Source organism: Podarcis liolepis, assembly GCF_965112155.1.
Source record: "Podarcis liolepis genome assembly, chromosome: 2".
Classification (NCBI taxonomy): Eukaryota; Metazoa; Chordata; class Lepidosauria; order Squamata; family Lacertidae; genus Podarcis; species Podarcis liolepis.
In genome coordinates this window covers 74591003-74605577 of record NC_139555.1, presented here as the reverse complement: position 1 = coordinate 74605577, position 14575 = coordinate 74591003, and the positions used below count along the sequence as shown (strand labels likewise).

Here is a 14575-nt window from a genome sequence, read left to right as displayed (position 1 = left end):
GAATACTGCCAAATACATGATGCACAGGCACCCACAAAGAGCTTATCACACAGAATGGCCCTTGCACAGTTTAGCTTTCCAGTGGCCTTCCTCACCTAGCAGTTGGAACACATGGATCAGGTTTTTTGCTCCAAAGTCATGGGCTCTGCAAGTGGTGCCTCAATATTTCCAGGCAACATGGATCGATGTCTTAATTGATTCATTCTATCAGGCTTTATCGTTTGCTTAAAAGTCAGTCTGGGAGTCGGCATTCCCACTGGATGATTTACAAGCGACAACCTACAGATTATCTCTATCCTGCAGCAAGAGCTCTCTCCTTATACATGCCACGCCATCTGGCCAGTAGGATTATCCACCGTGTGATTTCTGTTTCAGTGTATTTGAAGACGTGTGCATGCACACAAAAGCTCATACCAATAACTAACTTAGTTGGTCTCTAAGGTGCTACTGGAAGGAATTTTTTTATTTTGTTAGCGCACAATAAGGCTGCACTGTAAGCAAAAGAGCACATTTCGCTTCAGGACAGCAGGCAATATAGCGATGAAAAGCTAGAGAGAAACAGGAGGTGAGTCAAATAAAAGCCCTTCACACAACAAAACCAACTTCCACATGTGGAAGTTGTGGGGAGAGGCTGTATCTCGGTGGTGTGGCTTCTATCCAGCATGCAGAAGGTCCCAGGTTCACTTCCTGGGAACAGGAAGTACAGCTGGGAATGTCCACCAACAGAAATCCTGGAGAGCCGATGCCTGTACGGGTCGATTCTTCTGACTGCATTCAGTGGGGCTTACTCCAAAGAAAGTGGGCTTTGGATCACAGTTACCAGAGTTACCTTCCATTAATTGTCTCAGTCTAACCTGCCCTCGAAAAAGGCTGCCGTGTGGGTAAAACTGAGATAACGATATAGGATTGAAAGTGGTTTGCCATAAAGGGCAGGATGATAGAAACATATATTAGCTAATAAAAGGGAAGGTTCCTCTCTGTTCTTCTCTAGTGGTTAAAAAGGGTGGAGTGCTAATCCACGTTAATGATTATGAGAACACACCAGGTAAATCAGACCTGGAACAAAAGTCATAGCTTAATGAAGCACTTTAAGAACATTCCCATAACCATGCGATGAGACTGTGGAAAAGCTGCACCATTCTTTAGAATGTATAACATACACCCCACGCAAACTAGAAGGTACAGTAGGAATTAGGCAATCTGTGTTCAATTATTTTTAGAACTCACCCTACAGCAAAGAATGAGGACTCTAATTAATGTTATTAGCTGTGAGACTAGAACCAGATAGTTATGCTTGGTTAATTTTGCTAAAATTCAGCAGTGCCATTTTATAGATTTTTCCTCAGGTGAGATAACTCATAGCATTTGGAATTTTTTATAATGCCTCATAATAAGCAGCGATGCTTCTCTTGTATTCATCTTCCAGTTCTGCAACACCTTGCGGAGGGTGGGAGGAGCAACCGTGCAAGCAAGCCCACGACTTTGATGGATTACCAGCTGTGAAGTGAAAATAGCTTTGGAAATTTAAAGGTGGGGCAATCTGGCATAATATTCTACTAACCACCACAAGCAATACAATTGATAGAATAAACTCAAGAGCCATTTCATGGTGGGGAGGACTGCTTAAGGCATTACAAGCATTTCACTTAAGGTTTTCAGGATAAAATAATCCAGGGCAGGGCAGATCCGCGGGGGGGGGGCAGCGGCAGCAAAATACAAGAGCTGCAAGGTAACACCTGAAGAGCAATTTGGTACAAATGATAGGAGCATCTATTCAGATTTTGCAAACTGCTAAGTTCTTAATATTTGAGATATATACCTAAACAGAAGATTCCTTTCAACACAGCATGGGAGCACAGAACAATGAAGCCACATTTGGTTCTTGTATTCTGCTCCAGTCCCCTGCCCCTCCCAGTTAGGGTTAGATATTAAAACTCTGCAAAGAATTGGGACATTTTTCTTCAAATAATCCTGACTGCATTTTATTGATATATTTTTATTTATTGCATTTATTTCCCACCTTTTTCTCCAAGGGGCTCGTGGTGGTGTATATGCTTCCCCCCCCTCCTCATTTACTCCCACAATCCTGTTAGGTAGGTAAGGCTGAGAGGGAATTACTGGCCCAAGGTGGCCCATTAGCAGGCAAAGATATGTTTGTCTTTCACACTGTTCCTTTTCCATGTCATTCACTGCATTTATAACCTGCCCTTCAACGTAAGGTCCCATTGCAAAAACACAAATTCTAGACGGGCAGTTGCTGTTTTAGTCTGCTACAACAAAGAAACAAAAATTCATTTTAGTACTTCAATGCGCTACAGCACAATCCTAATCATGTGATTCAGAAATAAGTCATACTGAATTAAATGAGGCTTCGCGCAGGTAAATATTTGGATTACTAGAAGTGATAGAGGGGACAAATTTGAAGACATATCAATGTTGAAAGTGAATCATGCTTAATGCTCCTTACTTCCTAAAAAGTATACTGGACAAAAGTGGAATGTGATTAGGAAGACAACTAAGGCTGCAAGGCTAACCTTACTGATCTGGGAGTAAGCCCCACTGAATTCAACTTGTTTCTGAGCAGACATGGTTAGGATTGCTCTGTAAAGCAGTTTTATACATGTTTACCTGGAAGTCATTCATACTGAACTCAGTGGGGTTTACTTCTGAAGAGGTACGCATAGGATAAAACTGCTGCTGTCCGATTTCAGCTACCCAACAGAGGAAAATTCAAGCTATAACAGCAATTTAAATTTTAGCTTAAAGGCATGGAAGGTTGAGTCCTGGACTCCAAAGTCTGGTGGTCTCATTTACAATCAGAAACAAAGGAAACAGAAATTTTATATAGGACTGAGCATTATTAAGCACAACACGCCAGTGCTGACTCTGGGTTTTACCCCTGAGAGGCCAAAGCATGCTTTACTTGGACTTAATACATTTGTGGAGATCATCAGCATTGAACCCATGTATCCCAAAGTCCTATGGCACTTTAAATGAGAATATGAAACACGAACAAATATGTATCAGGATAGCATTTTCTAAGGATAGTATCATCATAAGGAAATCATAGCCTGTGTTCCTCATTACAGCATTTCCAACTTCTCCAATGTACTTGTTGATCAGGAAACTGATTTCCCTCGTTTGCTTCTCACGAAAACTCTTTGTGGAGCAGAGGCCAAAATACAGTTGGCTCCATTGCCAAGTAGTAGTGGTTGAGCCACTAAGTAATAGGGACCATAAATGTAAAGTTCTTGCCAAAAGAATCTCACCAAGGTGTTTAACAACAGGAAGCATTCAGGTATTTCAAGATCTATTGCTTTGCACAGCAGACGCCTGAAGACCGCTGGGAGGGGGGAACATCAGTGCAAGATACACTGCAATTGAAGTGGACAAGTCCTGGAAGAATCTATAGTAGGTAACAATTCTGCATCGTCAAGAGTGGCGAAAAAGCTGACCCAGGAGGTCTTTAGCATCTCCAGCTCCTACATACTTATATTGATTATGTTACATAATTTATAGCACATTTAAAACCTCAATTGAGATTTCAAGGTAGTTAAACTATATAGGGGGAAGAGCGATCCACCATCTCTGCCTTCAGTTTGTTTACAATGAACAAAACCTCAAATGAACCCTTCCCATACCTAGCTACAGCACAGCATCTTCTTCTGTAGCAATTTAAAACAATATGTCAACTACCCTAGGAGACATTTCAGCACATAATAAATAGAGACAAGAAAAATTACTTATGTCAAAGCAAACTCAACCTTCCCCAGGCAAAGCATCAAAGTATTTAGATAACTAAAGAAAACGCAAGCCTGTGATTTCATCAGGTCCCATTTACAAAAAATCCAAAGATTCTGTAGTTAACAGGACTATTAAATTGCAGTTCTTAATCCAAGTCAATAGGCTTGCCTCAGGTTTGGTTACACAAGCAATAAATTCCAGTAGCTTGTGGGCAAACCTCTGTTCTTCCACGTTTTCACCTGCTGTGGGTTTGCTTTCGGTTATGGGAAACTGCAAAATCTACTGCACAAACAAAGTGATGAAGGTGTTGTCAAGGTGTCAGAACACCACTCACTCAAACTTTCATCATGTAAACAGACCTGTAGCAAGAGAACAAGGAAGGAGTGGATCCGAGGGTGCAAAATCAGTCCACAATCATGCAGAAGTTCTGTTTTATTCCAGAAGCAACTATAGCTGTACTGAGAGACATGATGCATATGGAACAAGATGCCAGACAAGAGCAAAGGCTCTAATCAGTTATATCCTGAAGTCCAGTCCTGTTCTTAGGATGCTGAAATTAATGGACCACCACCTACAGTGTGTGAGACTATGAACAATTACTGCCACTCCCAGAAAGAGCCTCTCTCGGGTTTCAGAAGGTTGATTCAGCACACCTGATGTCTACACACTGCAGAAGGCCCATGATACTCCTGTATCTACTTCCAAGCATGACACTGTACATAAGTGTGTAGCAGGTGTGTGGTGACAGATGATGTGGTCTACTAGTCAAAGACCTGCAGTCGAACCAATGAGATCAAGGCTAAATCTCCACTCAGCCATGAAACCTACGGGGTGACTTTGGGCCAGTTTTTCAGCCTGAGCTACCTTGAAGGGTTATTCAGAAGGTGATGTGGGAAAGGAGAGAAGTATATGCATTGCCTTGAGCTTCTTGGGAAGAAATGTGGAAGAAAAATGTAATATAGTTCATTCTGGAGTCAGCTATATGCTCCTTGCCACATATAACTAATTCAAATCCAAGGATATATTTTAATCCAAAACTAATGAAGGACCCTTAAATTACAAGAGACAATGGAGTGCACCTCTGGTGGTGAGGTCAAACTGCTGGTGAATCACAGCATCTGCTGTGGCTGCAGAGGCCAATAACTCATTACTGCTGCTAAATGAACTGAAATTGTAAGATCTCTGCAGCCACTACAGAATTACACATGTAAAGACAACAGTTATTAAAAGTTTGAAAGCTACCAGTACCCATACAATTGTTCCCTACAGTAAAATCCAGATGTTTGATTCAGCCAGGTCTTCAGGTACTCCAACACCCACCTTAACAGTATTTCTACATTATAAATATGAATTAATTTTACAAATCCTGGTCATCACTTTATCACACTCCTAAGAAACATAATCTTGTGATAACCCTGAAAATCCTCGTCAGAGATCCAACCCACCCAAAAGAATAGTTCAAGGTTAAATATGGGTGTGTAAACATGACCTAGGAGAGCATTTGCAGAGTGCTTTCTTAAGAAATTATCCTGGTTCCAATCACATTTCTTGCTGCTCTGTCATATCAAATTGTATCCTCATAGCAATCAATCCCTCTTGGATTATTGCAGCCTGCAAAGATTTTTGCAACATGAGACGTCTGCATTTTCTTTGTAGGATTAAAACTGAAACAACACTAGGTTTGGATTAGGCCTGGGGTGACATTCTGCATCCTGATTTTATCTCTGGAAATTCTTCGTAAGAAGTTAAAAATAGGAGGACAAAGGGCAGAGATTTTTTTTTTTGCCATGGTTACCAGTAATTTGATCATACATCATACCAAATTGTTTAATGAATTATAGTAATGTACATTCTGCATCACTTTGCCTTCTGAAGTACTGCCATCCTATGCTGCAATCCTGTGCTGCATTTCAGCAACATCCTAGCAAGCATAAAGAACCTGAGAAGATTAATGTTTGTGATTATCTTTTGTGTGATCACCGGGCGAAAGCTAAAGGCAGAGACAGAGAGGAACACTGAAGCGAAGGAGCTGCCTGCTACGCAGAAAGGGAAATGGTTCCTGCAATTATGATTCATGCTGCGGAGCCGAACATGTTAAGAGATAATGGAGAAGCAGAGGAAAGGCTGACACATTTCTGGTGAGAAGAGCTGCTACCTACAGATCCTTTGCAGAGAAACACAAGCTCAGGAAGCAGGCGTCTCAGGCTTGGCATCAAAACAAGTGCTGTGGGGTGCCTTTGCAGCTTTTACAGGAAAGAAGCTGCTGCACAAATATGAAAATCACATGTAAAAGAGAAGGTGCTGAAGGAATTTCAGGGCTCCCAAAGAGCCACAGTCATTCAGAACATAGGCAGCTGTGGGGTCTAAGGGCTGGGTAGGAAAGATGATCCTCAGACTGGGGTTTGGTGGTGGTGTTTTTTGGAAAATCCAGGCGAGTCAAAGCCAGCAGGGGCTATGAAGAATATACCAGTTTTTACCCAGAACCAACCGCTCCAGGTAAACTGTGCAAACTCTATTAAGGAAAACTGGTGTTCTTTACAGCCATTGGACGAGCACCTAAGAAAATGGATTCTCTCAGGTGACTGCGGGCTAGTCAGGCATTTGGGAGAAATGGTGCTTCAGGGAGGCATTCATTGCCTTGTGTGTGGGGGGGTGTAAGGTCGAAACACCAGAAGCCTGCGAGATCTCCGGGCTCCAAGGCAGCCAGTTAGCCTTCAATTCAAGGCATGTCCCCCAGCCAGCCAGCCACCTTCGCACGGATGCCCCTGGGCTTCAGAAGCCTCCCCAGAACAGATGCCGCCGCTGGTGCAGCATCCCTTTCCAAACAGGCAGCGGGATTATAATAATAATAATAACAACAACAACAGGATCCAGCTCGTTTAACTGCTGCCTTGCAAAGGGAGATGCAAGGCTGCATCGAGCAAGGCACTGGGGCGAGGAGGGCAGAGGAAAGGCAGATACCGAGCGGGGCGCGGCTGCACGGGTGGAGGGGCAGCTGGCGTCCGGCGGGCCGCTCGGGGCAGCCTTCGGGGTCCGGGCGGGCGCCAAGGAGCTGCCCAGGCGCAGAGGCAAAAGGGGGGGGTGAGCGGCTCCCCGCTGTCCTTACCGTGGATGCCGGTCTGGTGAGTCATGGCTCCGGATCAGGTCCGCTGCAACAGATCCCACCCTGGCCGCTTGTCTCCCGGGCAGGAAACGGCTCCGACTCCAGCACCGCCCGCTTCCGGGTTGCTGCCGACTGGAGCAGGAGGGGCTTGAGCGGGGTCCGCCCGGAGGGAGGACCGCTCTTCGGCGGAGGGAGCGCGGAGGGGGCAGCGGGCGGGGCGTCGAGGAAAGAGGGGCGGGGGCGTCCCTTGTAGGCTGGCGGGGAGCGGGAGGGGGTCAAGGCCTTCCTGAGTGTCAGCCCCTCCGGGAAAACGGAATACTGTACTGTATATATATAAAGAGAGAGAGTATGCAGTGGAAATTACCTAGCACAAACGATGCATTGTCTCATCTATTGCATTTATTAGAGCCCACCTTCCCAGTAGCTTCCAGTACACGCTTCTCCCCCTCCACACCCCCTGCCTCATTTAGTCCCATAACAACCCAGTGAGGTGGGTTAGGCTGAGAGATTGTGACTGGACCAAGGTCACCCAGCGAACTTCATGGCTGAGTGGGGATTGGAACTCAGGTCTCCCAGGTCCTAGTCCAAACCGCTATCCCACATTAGTATTATTACTAATGCTAATAATAATCTGGCAGAGATAGAAACAGCACCACTAAGGGGGAAAAAACTTACGCCAGCCCTAAGGCTGAGGAGAACCAGAGAACTAAAGAACTCCCAGTGTATAAAAAAATTCAAGAGATCCCTCACTTAGCCGACACACATGATGCACAGTTTCTTTAGAGCCACAAAGACCATCTATGGGCCAATAAATCATGACATATGCCCCCTACGCTCAACAGACGGTAAGGTAAAGGGACCCCTGATCATTAGGTCCAGTCGTGATCGACTCTGGGGTTGCGGCACTCATCTCGCTTTACTGGCTGAGAGAGCCGGCGTACAGCTTCCGGGTCATGTGGCCAGCATGACTAAGCTGCTTCTGGTGAACCAGAGCAGCGCACAGAAACGCTGTTTACGTTCCCGCTGGAGTAGTACCTATTTATCTACTTGCACTTTGACGTGCTTTCGAACTGCTAGGTTGGCAGGAGCAGGGACCGAGCAACGGGAGCTCACCCTGTTGCAGGGATTTGAACCGCCGACCTTCTGATCGGCGAGTCCTAGGCTCTGTGATTTAACCCACAGCGCCACCCACGTCCCACCCAACAGACGGTGCCACACTTCAAAAAGATAAAGAAGCTATTGCATTGCCACAAATCCAACTCAATAGTGTAACATTGGAAAGTATTGATCACTTCTCCTACCTGGGCAGTTATCTTTCCACAAGGGCCAGAACTGATGCCGAAATCCAGCATTGCCTGAGCTCTGCGAGTGCAGTTTCTCCAACTGAAGTGCAGAGTGTACGAGGACTGGGACATTTGCAGGGAAACCAAAATGCTTGTTTACAAAGCTATTGTACTACCAACCTTACTGTATGCTTGCAAAACATGGACCACTTATAAACGCCATCTCCAACTCCTTGAAAGGTTCCATCAACGGTGCCTCTGAAAAAAATTACATATCACTTGGGAAGACAGGCGAACTAATGCCAGTATACTGGAAGAAGCAAAGATCACCAGTGTCGAAGCAATGATTCTTCAACATCAACTTCGTTGGACTGATCATGTTGTTTGGATACCTGATTATCATCTTCCAAAGCAACTACTCTATTCCAAACTTAAAAAATTGAAAGCTTAATGCTGGTGGTCAACAAAAGAGGTTTAGAGTTTGGATTTGATATTCCGCTTTATCACTACCCTAAGGAGTCTCAAAGCGGCTAACAGTCTCCTTTCCCTTCCTCCCCCACAACAAACACTCTGTGAGGTGAGTGAGGCTGAGAGACTTCAAGAAGTGTGGCTAGCCCAAGGTCACCCAGCAGCTGCATGTGGAGGAGCTGGACAGGAACCCAGTTCTCCAGATTACGAGTCCACTGCTCTTAACCACTACACCACACTGGCTCACAGTGGCGTAGCGTGGGTTGTCAGCAGCCGGGGCAAGGCAAGTAATTTGCGCCCCTTAACCCGTGGATTTGCGCCCCCAACCCGTGGATTTGCGCCCCTAGCCCTACCCCCCAGATGTTGCGCCCGGTGCAGCCGGGCCCCCTGCACCCCCCACGCTACGCCACTGCTGGCTCAAGGCAAGTCTTCAAAAATGTAGCATAAACACCAACAACTGGGAAACAATGGGAGCCTGCAAGTGCTCCCATTGGAGAACAGCCTTTACCAAAGGTGTCATGGACTTTGAAGAAGCACAAACTCTGAGCGAAAAGGAGAAATGCGCTAAGAGGAAGGCATGTTTGGCAAACCCCTACCATGATCTACTCCCACCCGGAAACCTATGTCCCCACTGTGGAAGGATGTGTGGATCCAGAATTGGCCTCCGCAGTCCCTTACGGACTCACCATTAAGACCATGTTCATCTTACTCGGCTACAGATGATCACCAAAGGATAAGAATTAGTATTAGTAATAATAACTTCATCATCGTAAAAAACATGGATATAATCCGCAATGCATGCCAGGTGTTGAAGCAGCATCCTGGATTAAAGTCTTTTTCCTTTCCTTGCATTATCCTTCAGCAATGCTCCATGAGGAATGGGGTGGGGTGGGGTGGGGTGACTAAGAGGCTTGTTTTGGTTATTTCCTACTTTTTCTTACTCCTTGTAAACACAATTTTAAAAAATCATTATTACTACATTTGCTAGTTGCCCAATACAAAGCAGTTTCTAGCTGACTTACCATTTTAAACAACAGCTATAAAGGGTCAACCAATCAAATCAGTACATTAAACACCATATTACACAGAGGTGGGGAAAATGTACTGTCACACTAATATAAAGTCTGAATCCTATTTCGTCAAGTGCCCGAGTGAGAGGAAAGCCTCAATCTGGCTACGAATATAGATGAGGGCACCTGGTAGGCCTCACTCACCATACACAGAGCAAGCCCAACACACCTGGCCACACAAAACAGCAGGCATCATGCAGGGGCACGTGTTGCCATTCTCATGCAGTGCATGCTGGCAGGGCCACTCCTGTATTACAGCATTTGTTTGAGCAATAGCAGGCAGCTGCTGGGCAGATCAATGAGCAAGTGGTGGCAAGGGCTCAAAATACAGGGCAGTTTGTGTGTACCTGCACCCTGTAACCAAGCCTGCTCTCTTCAGGTACAGTGGATGGCACTCCCCATGGCCTGTGCTGAAGTATGATCCATCTGCAAGGCTGATTGGCTTCTGTATGTGGGGGAATGGAAGGGGGTTTCTCATTGTACTCTGGCAGGAAATGGCATGCTCTCTCTCCATCTTCTTTTCTGTTTGTTTAAAAGGAGATAGTTCATGAAGCATTGGATTGGATATGACCCAGATTGAGTACAAGCCAACTGAAGACCACTGCCCTACAGAAGAATATGCTGCAGTTTCATCTGCAATGCACAGGGATTGCATAGCAGACGCATTGGGGTTCCTCCACAGGTACATGTGAAAAGTCTTCTCTAGGGGTAGGGAGATAGAATAGAATAGAAGCGGGAGAGCTTTGTTATCTGGGGAGTTAGACTGATGCTCGCAATTGCCCCCTTAATGCCACAGCTTTGCACCTCACAGCAGGCTTTGCCTGTATCTATTGGCTGTGAGTCCTGGAAGACCTGCTCCCTGCCTTGTCAGCTTTTTCCCATCTGGCTTGGGAGGGTGAGGCCTGATTGATGGATTCCAACTATAAAAGCTAAGGCTGCCCTTTGGACCCTTGGGTTGGAGTATTGTTTTGGGGGGTGTTAATTTGTTGTTGTTGAGACAGGTAGATCCAATTTTGCATGTGTCCAATTGGCCTGCGACCACTGATGTGCAGGTCCTTTTGAACCCAGAAAAGGGCAGGGTATAATGGGGTATAACGGGGCAAGGCAGGGTTATGTGTTCTCCACCGACGCACACGGGGCAAGGTACAGAACCCCACACAAAATATTCACTACCTGTAATAATTACTGTATCTTTTTTTCTAGCTCTTATTGTGCTTTATGTGGGAATTTTGTCTTGTGCTTTTTGATGTGTTTTGATTGTTGTTTATGACTGCTTTTGTACTTACATAAATCTTTTCATGTTGTAAGCCACTTTGAGCATGGTTTTATCTATTGAAAGGTGGCATTTTATTATTATTTTAGTTATTTTTTCCTCCACCTTTTAGGGCAAGGTCTCAGAGGGTGCTTTACTACTTTAGCATGTGCAATTTCAGATGTCGCGTTAGTATCTTTGTCAAATATATTTTCATAAACTTGCTTTTAAAGGCTGCCTTTACTTCAGGCTGTGAATTTACATCCTCTCTTCCAGTGGGGGTATCTCTAGGATTCTCTTATTGCTGTTGTTGGAAACAACAATTTATTTCTGATACTGATAACTACTCTCTCGAGCACCAGTGGAACATATTGCCCCTAGTACCACATTCATACTAGCTGAACAACATCACTGAAAGGGGTGGCAAAGCATACCACCCCTTACCAGAAAGGTGTGCTTATTGTAAGCAAAGCACCTATTATGCTAATTAGATACAGGCTATCGAATCTCCGCGACGGGGTGAGCTCCTGTTGCTCAGTCCCTGCTCCTGCCAACCTAGCAGTTCAAAAGCATGTCAAAGTGCAAGTAGATAAATAGGTACCGCTCCGGCGGGAAGGTAAATGGGGTTTCCGTGCGCTGCTCTGGTTTGCCAGAAGCAGCTTAGTCATGCTGGCCACATGCATTCCAGCTCCCTCAGCCAATAAAGCGAGATGAGCGCCGCAACCCCAGAGTCGGTCACGACTGGACCTAATGGTCAGGGGTCCCTTTACCTTTATGTAAGAATAAATATATGATAATAAATAAATAAATATTGATATATTTTATTTAATTAAAAAAGAGTGCACTGATTATTCTGTGCCATTGCTAGGCAAACCGAACAGGACATTAAATCCAATCATTAGTAGTTGAAAGGTTTCCCTTGGATTTCATGATATCTTTTGCTGGACACTGAACAACTCGAGACCAGAGTCTGCTTTGGGGTCTTGCTGCCATCTGGTGGACTGAGAACACTTTGCAGCTCCTGTAATTTCAACAACCAGGTGCCTATAGGAAGTGTGCAGTTTTAACCTGAGACTTGAATGGAGTCTCGATTGAATGGAATGGATTGGGGAAAATAAAGCAGCCTTCTTTGAGATGCTGAACTGCTGTTTGCTCTTTTATAGAATAAAATCAGTGTCTGTATTTATTATTCTAACCATTATGGTCATTGTAACACAGCATCAATGTAGTGAAGCCCTCCAGTGCTGGAGAGGGGAGTATGTAAAATATACTAAACACAGCGCATGGTTCACATTGCATGGCGCAGCCTAAGCTTTCACAATGAGCAACTTGTCTAAAGTGGTGCCTGATTAAGTCAGGAAACTTTTGTCTTTAGTTTACAGCATGGGTAGGCAAACTAAGGCCCGGGGGCCAGATCCGGCCCAATCCTCTTCTCAATCCGGCCTGCGGACGGTCTGGGAATCAGCGTGTTTTTTTACATGAGTAGAATGTGTGCTTTTATTTAAAATGCATCTCTGAGTTATTTGTGGAGCATAGGAATTCATTCATTTCTCCCCCCAAAAAATATAGTCTGGCCCCCCACAAGGTCTGAGGGACAGTGGACCAGCCCCCTGCTGAAAAAGTTTGCTGACCTCTAGTTTACAGGCTGTTGGAATAAGTAAACATTGCTTTGCAGCCCTAATTCATAGTGCTAAAAGACAGTTGGCTCCACCTACCTCCACAAGGTCAGTTTCCTTATCAAGAGATGAGGATGCTTTCAGATATGTGTTTACTTACAAATACAGAGGAGGGTGGACTCGTAAAGCAGGCAGTGCAACCTCTAATCCTGCGTCAGATTCTGCCAAAGGAATAGATAGCTGCAGCCCCCGAAAGGCTGAGCTCCAGCTCCATGAGTTAGCCTAGTCCCCTTTTAAGTCCTCTAAGCTAGTGGGCACCCCACAACTTGTACCAATACTTTGCATACGTTAAGTGTGTGAAAGAACACTTTCTTGGGTCCATCCTGAATCTTCCATCCTTCAGCTTCATCAGCTGACCCCTGGTTTTAGTGACAGCAGAGAGGGAGAGAAGTGTCTCTGCACATCATGCATAATTTGGTATAATTTGGCATAATTCGTTCTTCGCCTTTTTGTTCTAAATATGCACCAGCCATGTGTGAATGAAAACACACACGCACACTGTCTGGCTGAAGACAGTGGCACCCCCAAGGCTGGATATATATATGTATTGTTGAGTGCAACCCCAGTCTCCAAGCAATGAGTGATGCCAGGGCTTTCTGTTCTTACTCAGGCCTCAGTTATGTTGGAGTGAAGGTACTATACAGTGGTACCTCGGGTTAAGAACTTAATTCGTTCTGGAGGTCCAACCTTAACCTGAAACTGTTCTTAACCTGAGGTAGCACTTTAGCTAATGGGGCCTCCCGCTGCCGTGGCATGATTTCTGTACTCATCCTGAAGCAAAGTTCTTAACTCAAGGTAATATTTCTGGGTTAGCGGAGTCTGTAACCTGAAGCATCTGTAACCTGAGGTACCACTGTATATGGTTTTATTTACACATATGTAAAACCTGAGCTCACAGTATTAACACTCCCCAAAGTCCAGCAGAGAGCAAGCATGTCTCTTTCTTGGACATCACAACTTTTGGATGTGTCTTTAAAAGCTCAACAATTTTCGTGGTTTCCTAAAAGAAAGCTGAACAATTTTGAGGTGTCCTGCTTTTTACTTTTTGAAATATGGCAACCCTAACCTAAGATGATGTGGCATCCAGCCAGGTGAGGTGAGGAAAGGCCCACTCATTTGTCTCTATGGCAACTTCTTTGGACCTGTAAATTGCAGTGCTTAACTGGCCAGCGGAAGCCATTAACTTAAAGGAAGTGGTTTGGCTGGTTTCTTGTTGTAGATTCTACCCCACATACAGAGAATCACATGGAAGGGACCCAGGGTATCATCTAGGCTGACACCCCAAACTCATAACAATGTATATATAGTGATTAACAACAGTTAAGTTCTTTATTCAGTGCACAATAACAAAAGCAAGCTGGCCTTGTATCAGTGCAATGTATTTTTATTCCCCCCCTACTAAAATACACTTGGTTTCATCTCTACTCACACTTGCAACTTGCTCCCAATATTCCCCTTAACTGCAAATTTATGGGCATTATTTCTTATAATGAACAGCCAGGAAAGAGTGAGAAAGCTGCACTGATCACGTTTAGCACATTTACTCACACTGTTATATCGCAGACACTGACTGGCAACACAAACATTGCCAGCCTCACTTCTTCAGCATCATTACCTGCCAGACTGATTAGCCCCTAAGTTGTGAACTAATTTGTGTTACTGTGAAGCTAAGGTTAAGATGAATCTAGACCCTGCAACAAACCCAGTTTCATCCTCATATCCACTCAGACAACTCTATTACAGCACTGAATAGCAATCACTGTCGGGGGCCCATGAATCTCTAATGTGACATATGCTGCAGGTCAATCACAAGGTTAAAACATCAATCTTTATTTTTCAAATATAAATGGTCACATATCCAACATAAAAAACAGCAATGTTGAGGGCCAAATGACATTTGATGAGGACCATCCAAAACTGGATGCGTGCCTATTTCTTTCAAGAAACTCACCTTGGAATAGTTTGGATTTGGGATGTGG

The 14575-nt window shown here is 44.7% G+C and overlaps 1 protein-coding gene and 1 long non-coding RNA gene across 5 annotated transcripts in view; one reads left to right on the top strand and one right to left on the bottom strand.

Moving 5' to 3' along the window:
• TWF2 (twinfilin actin binding protein 2) overlaps positions 1-7064 on the bottom strand; it is a 63828-nt gene extending 56764 nt beyond the window's left edge. For 2 of the 4 annotated variants that reach the window (XM_083488894.1, XM_083488896.1), the window contains exon 1: positions 6851-7007. In XM_083488894.1, coding sequence (XP_083345020.1) covers positions 6851-6875 — 25 coding nt within the window. In that variant the 5' untranslated portion in view covers positions 6876-7007. Of the gene's footprint in view, positions 1-6850 lie in introns of all 4 variants that reach the window. The other 2 variants (XM_083488897.1, XM_083488895.1) reach the window with 2 other exon arrangements.
• On the top strand, positions 5654-12522 carry LOC310700067. Its single transcript, XR_014522391.1, has 3 exons — positions 5654-6240; positions 10206-10350; positions 12296-12522. It is a non-coding gene; the product is annotated as an uncharacterized lncRNA (long non-coding RNA).
• Positions 12523-14575: the final 2053 nt, after the last annotated feature.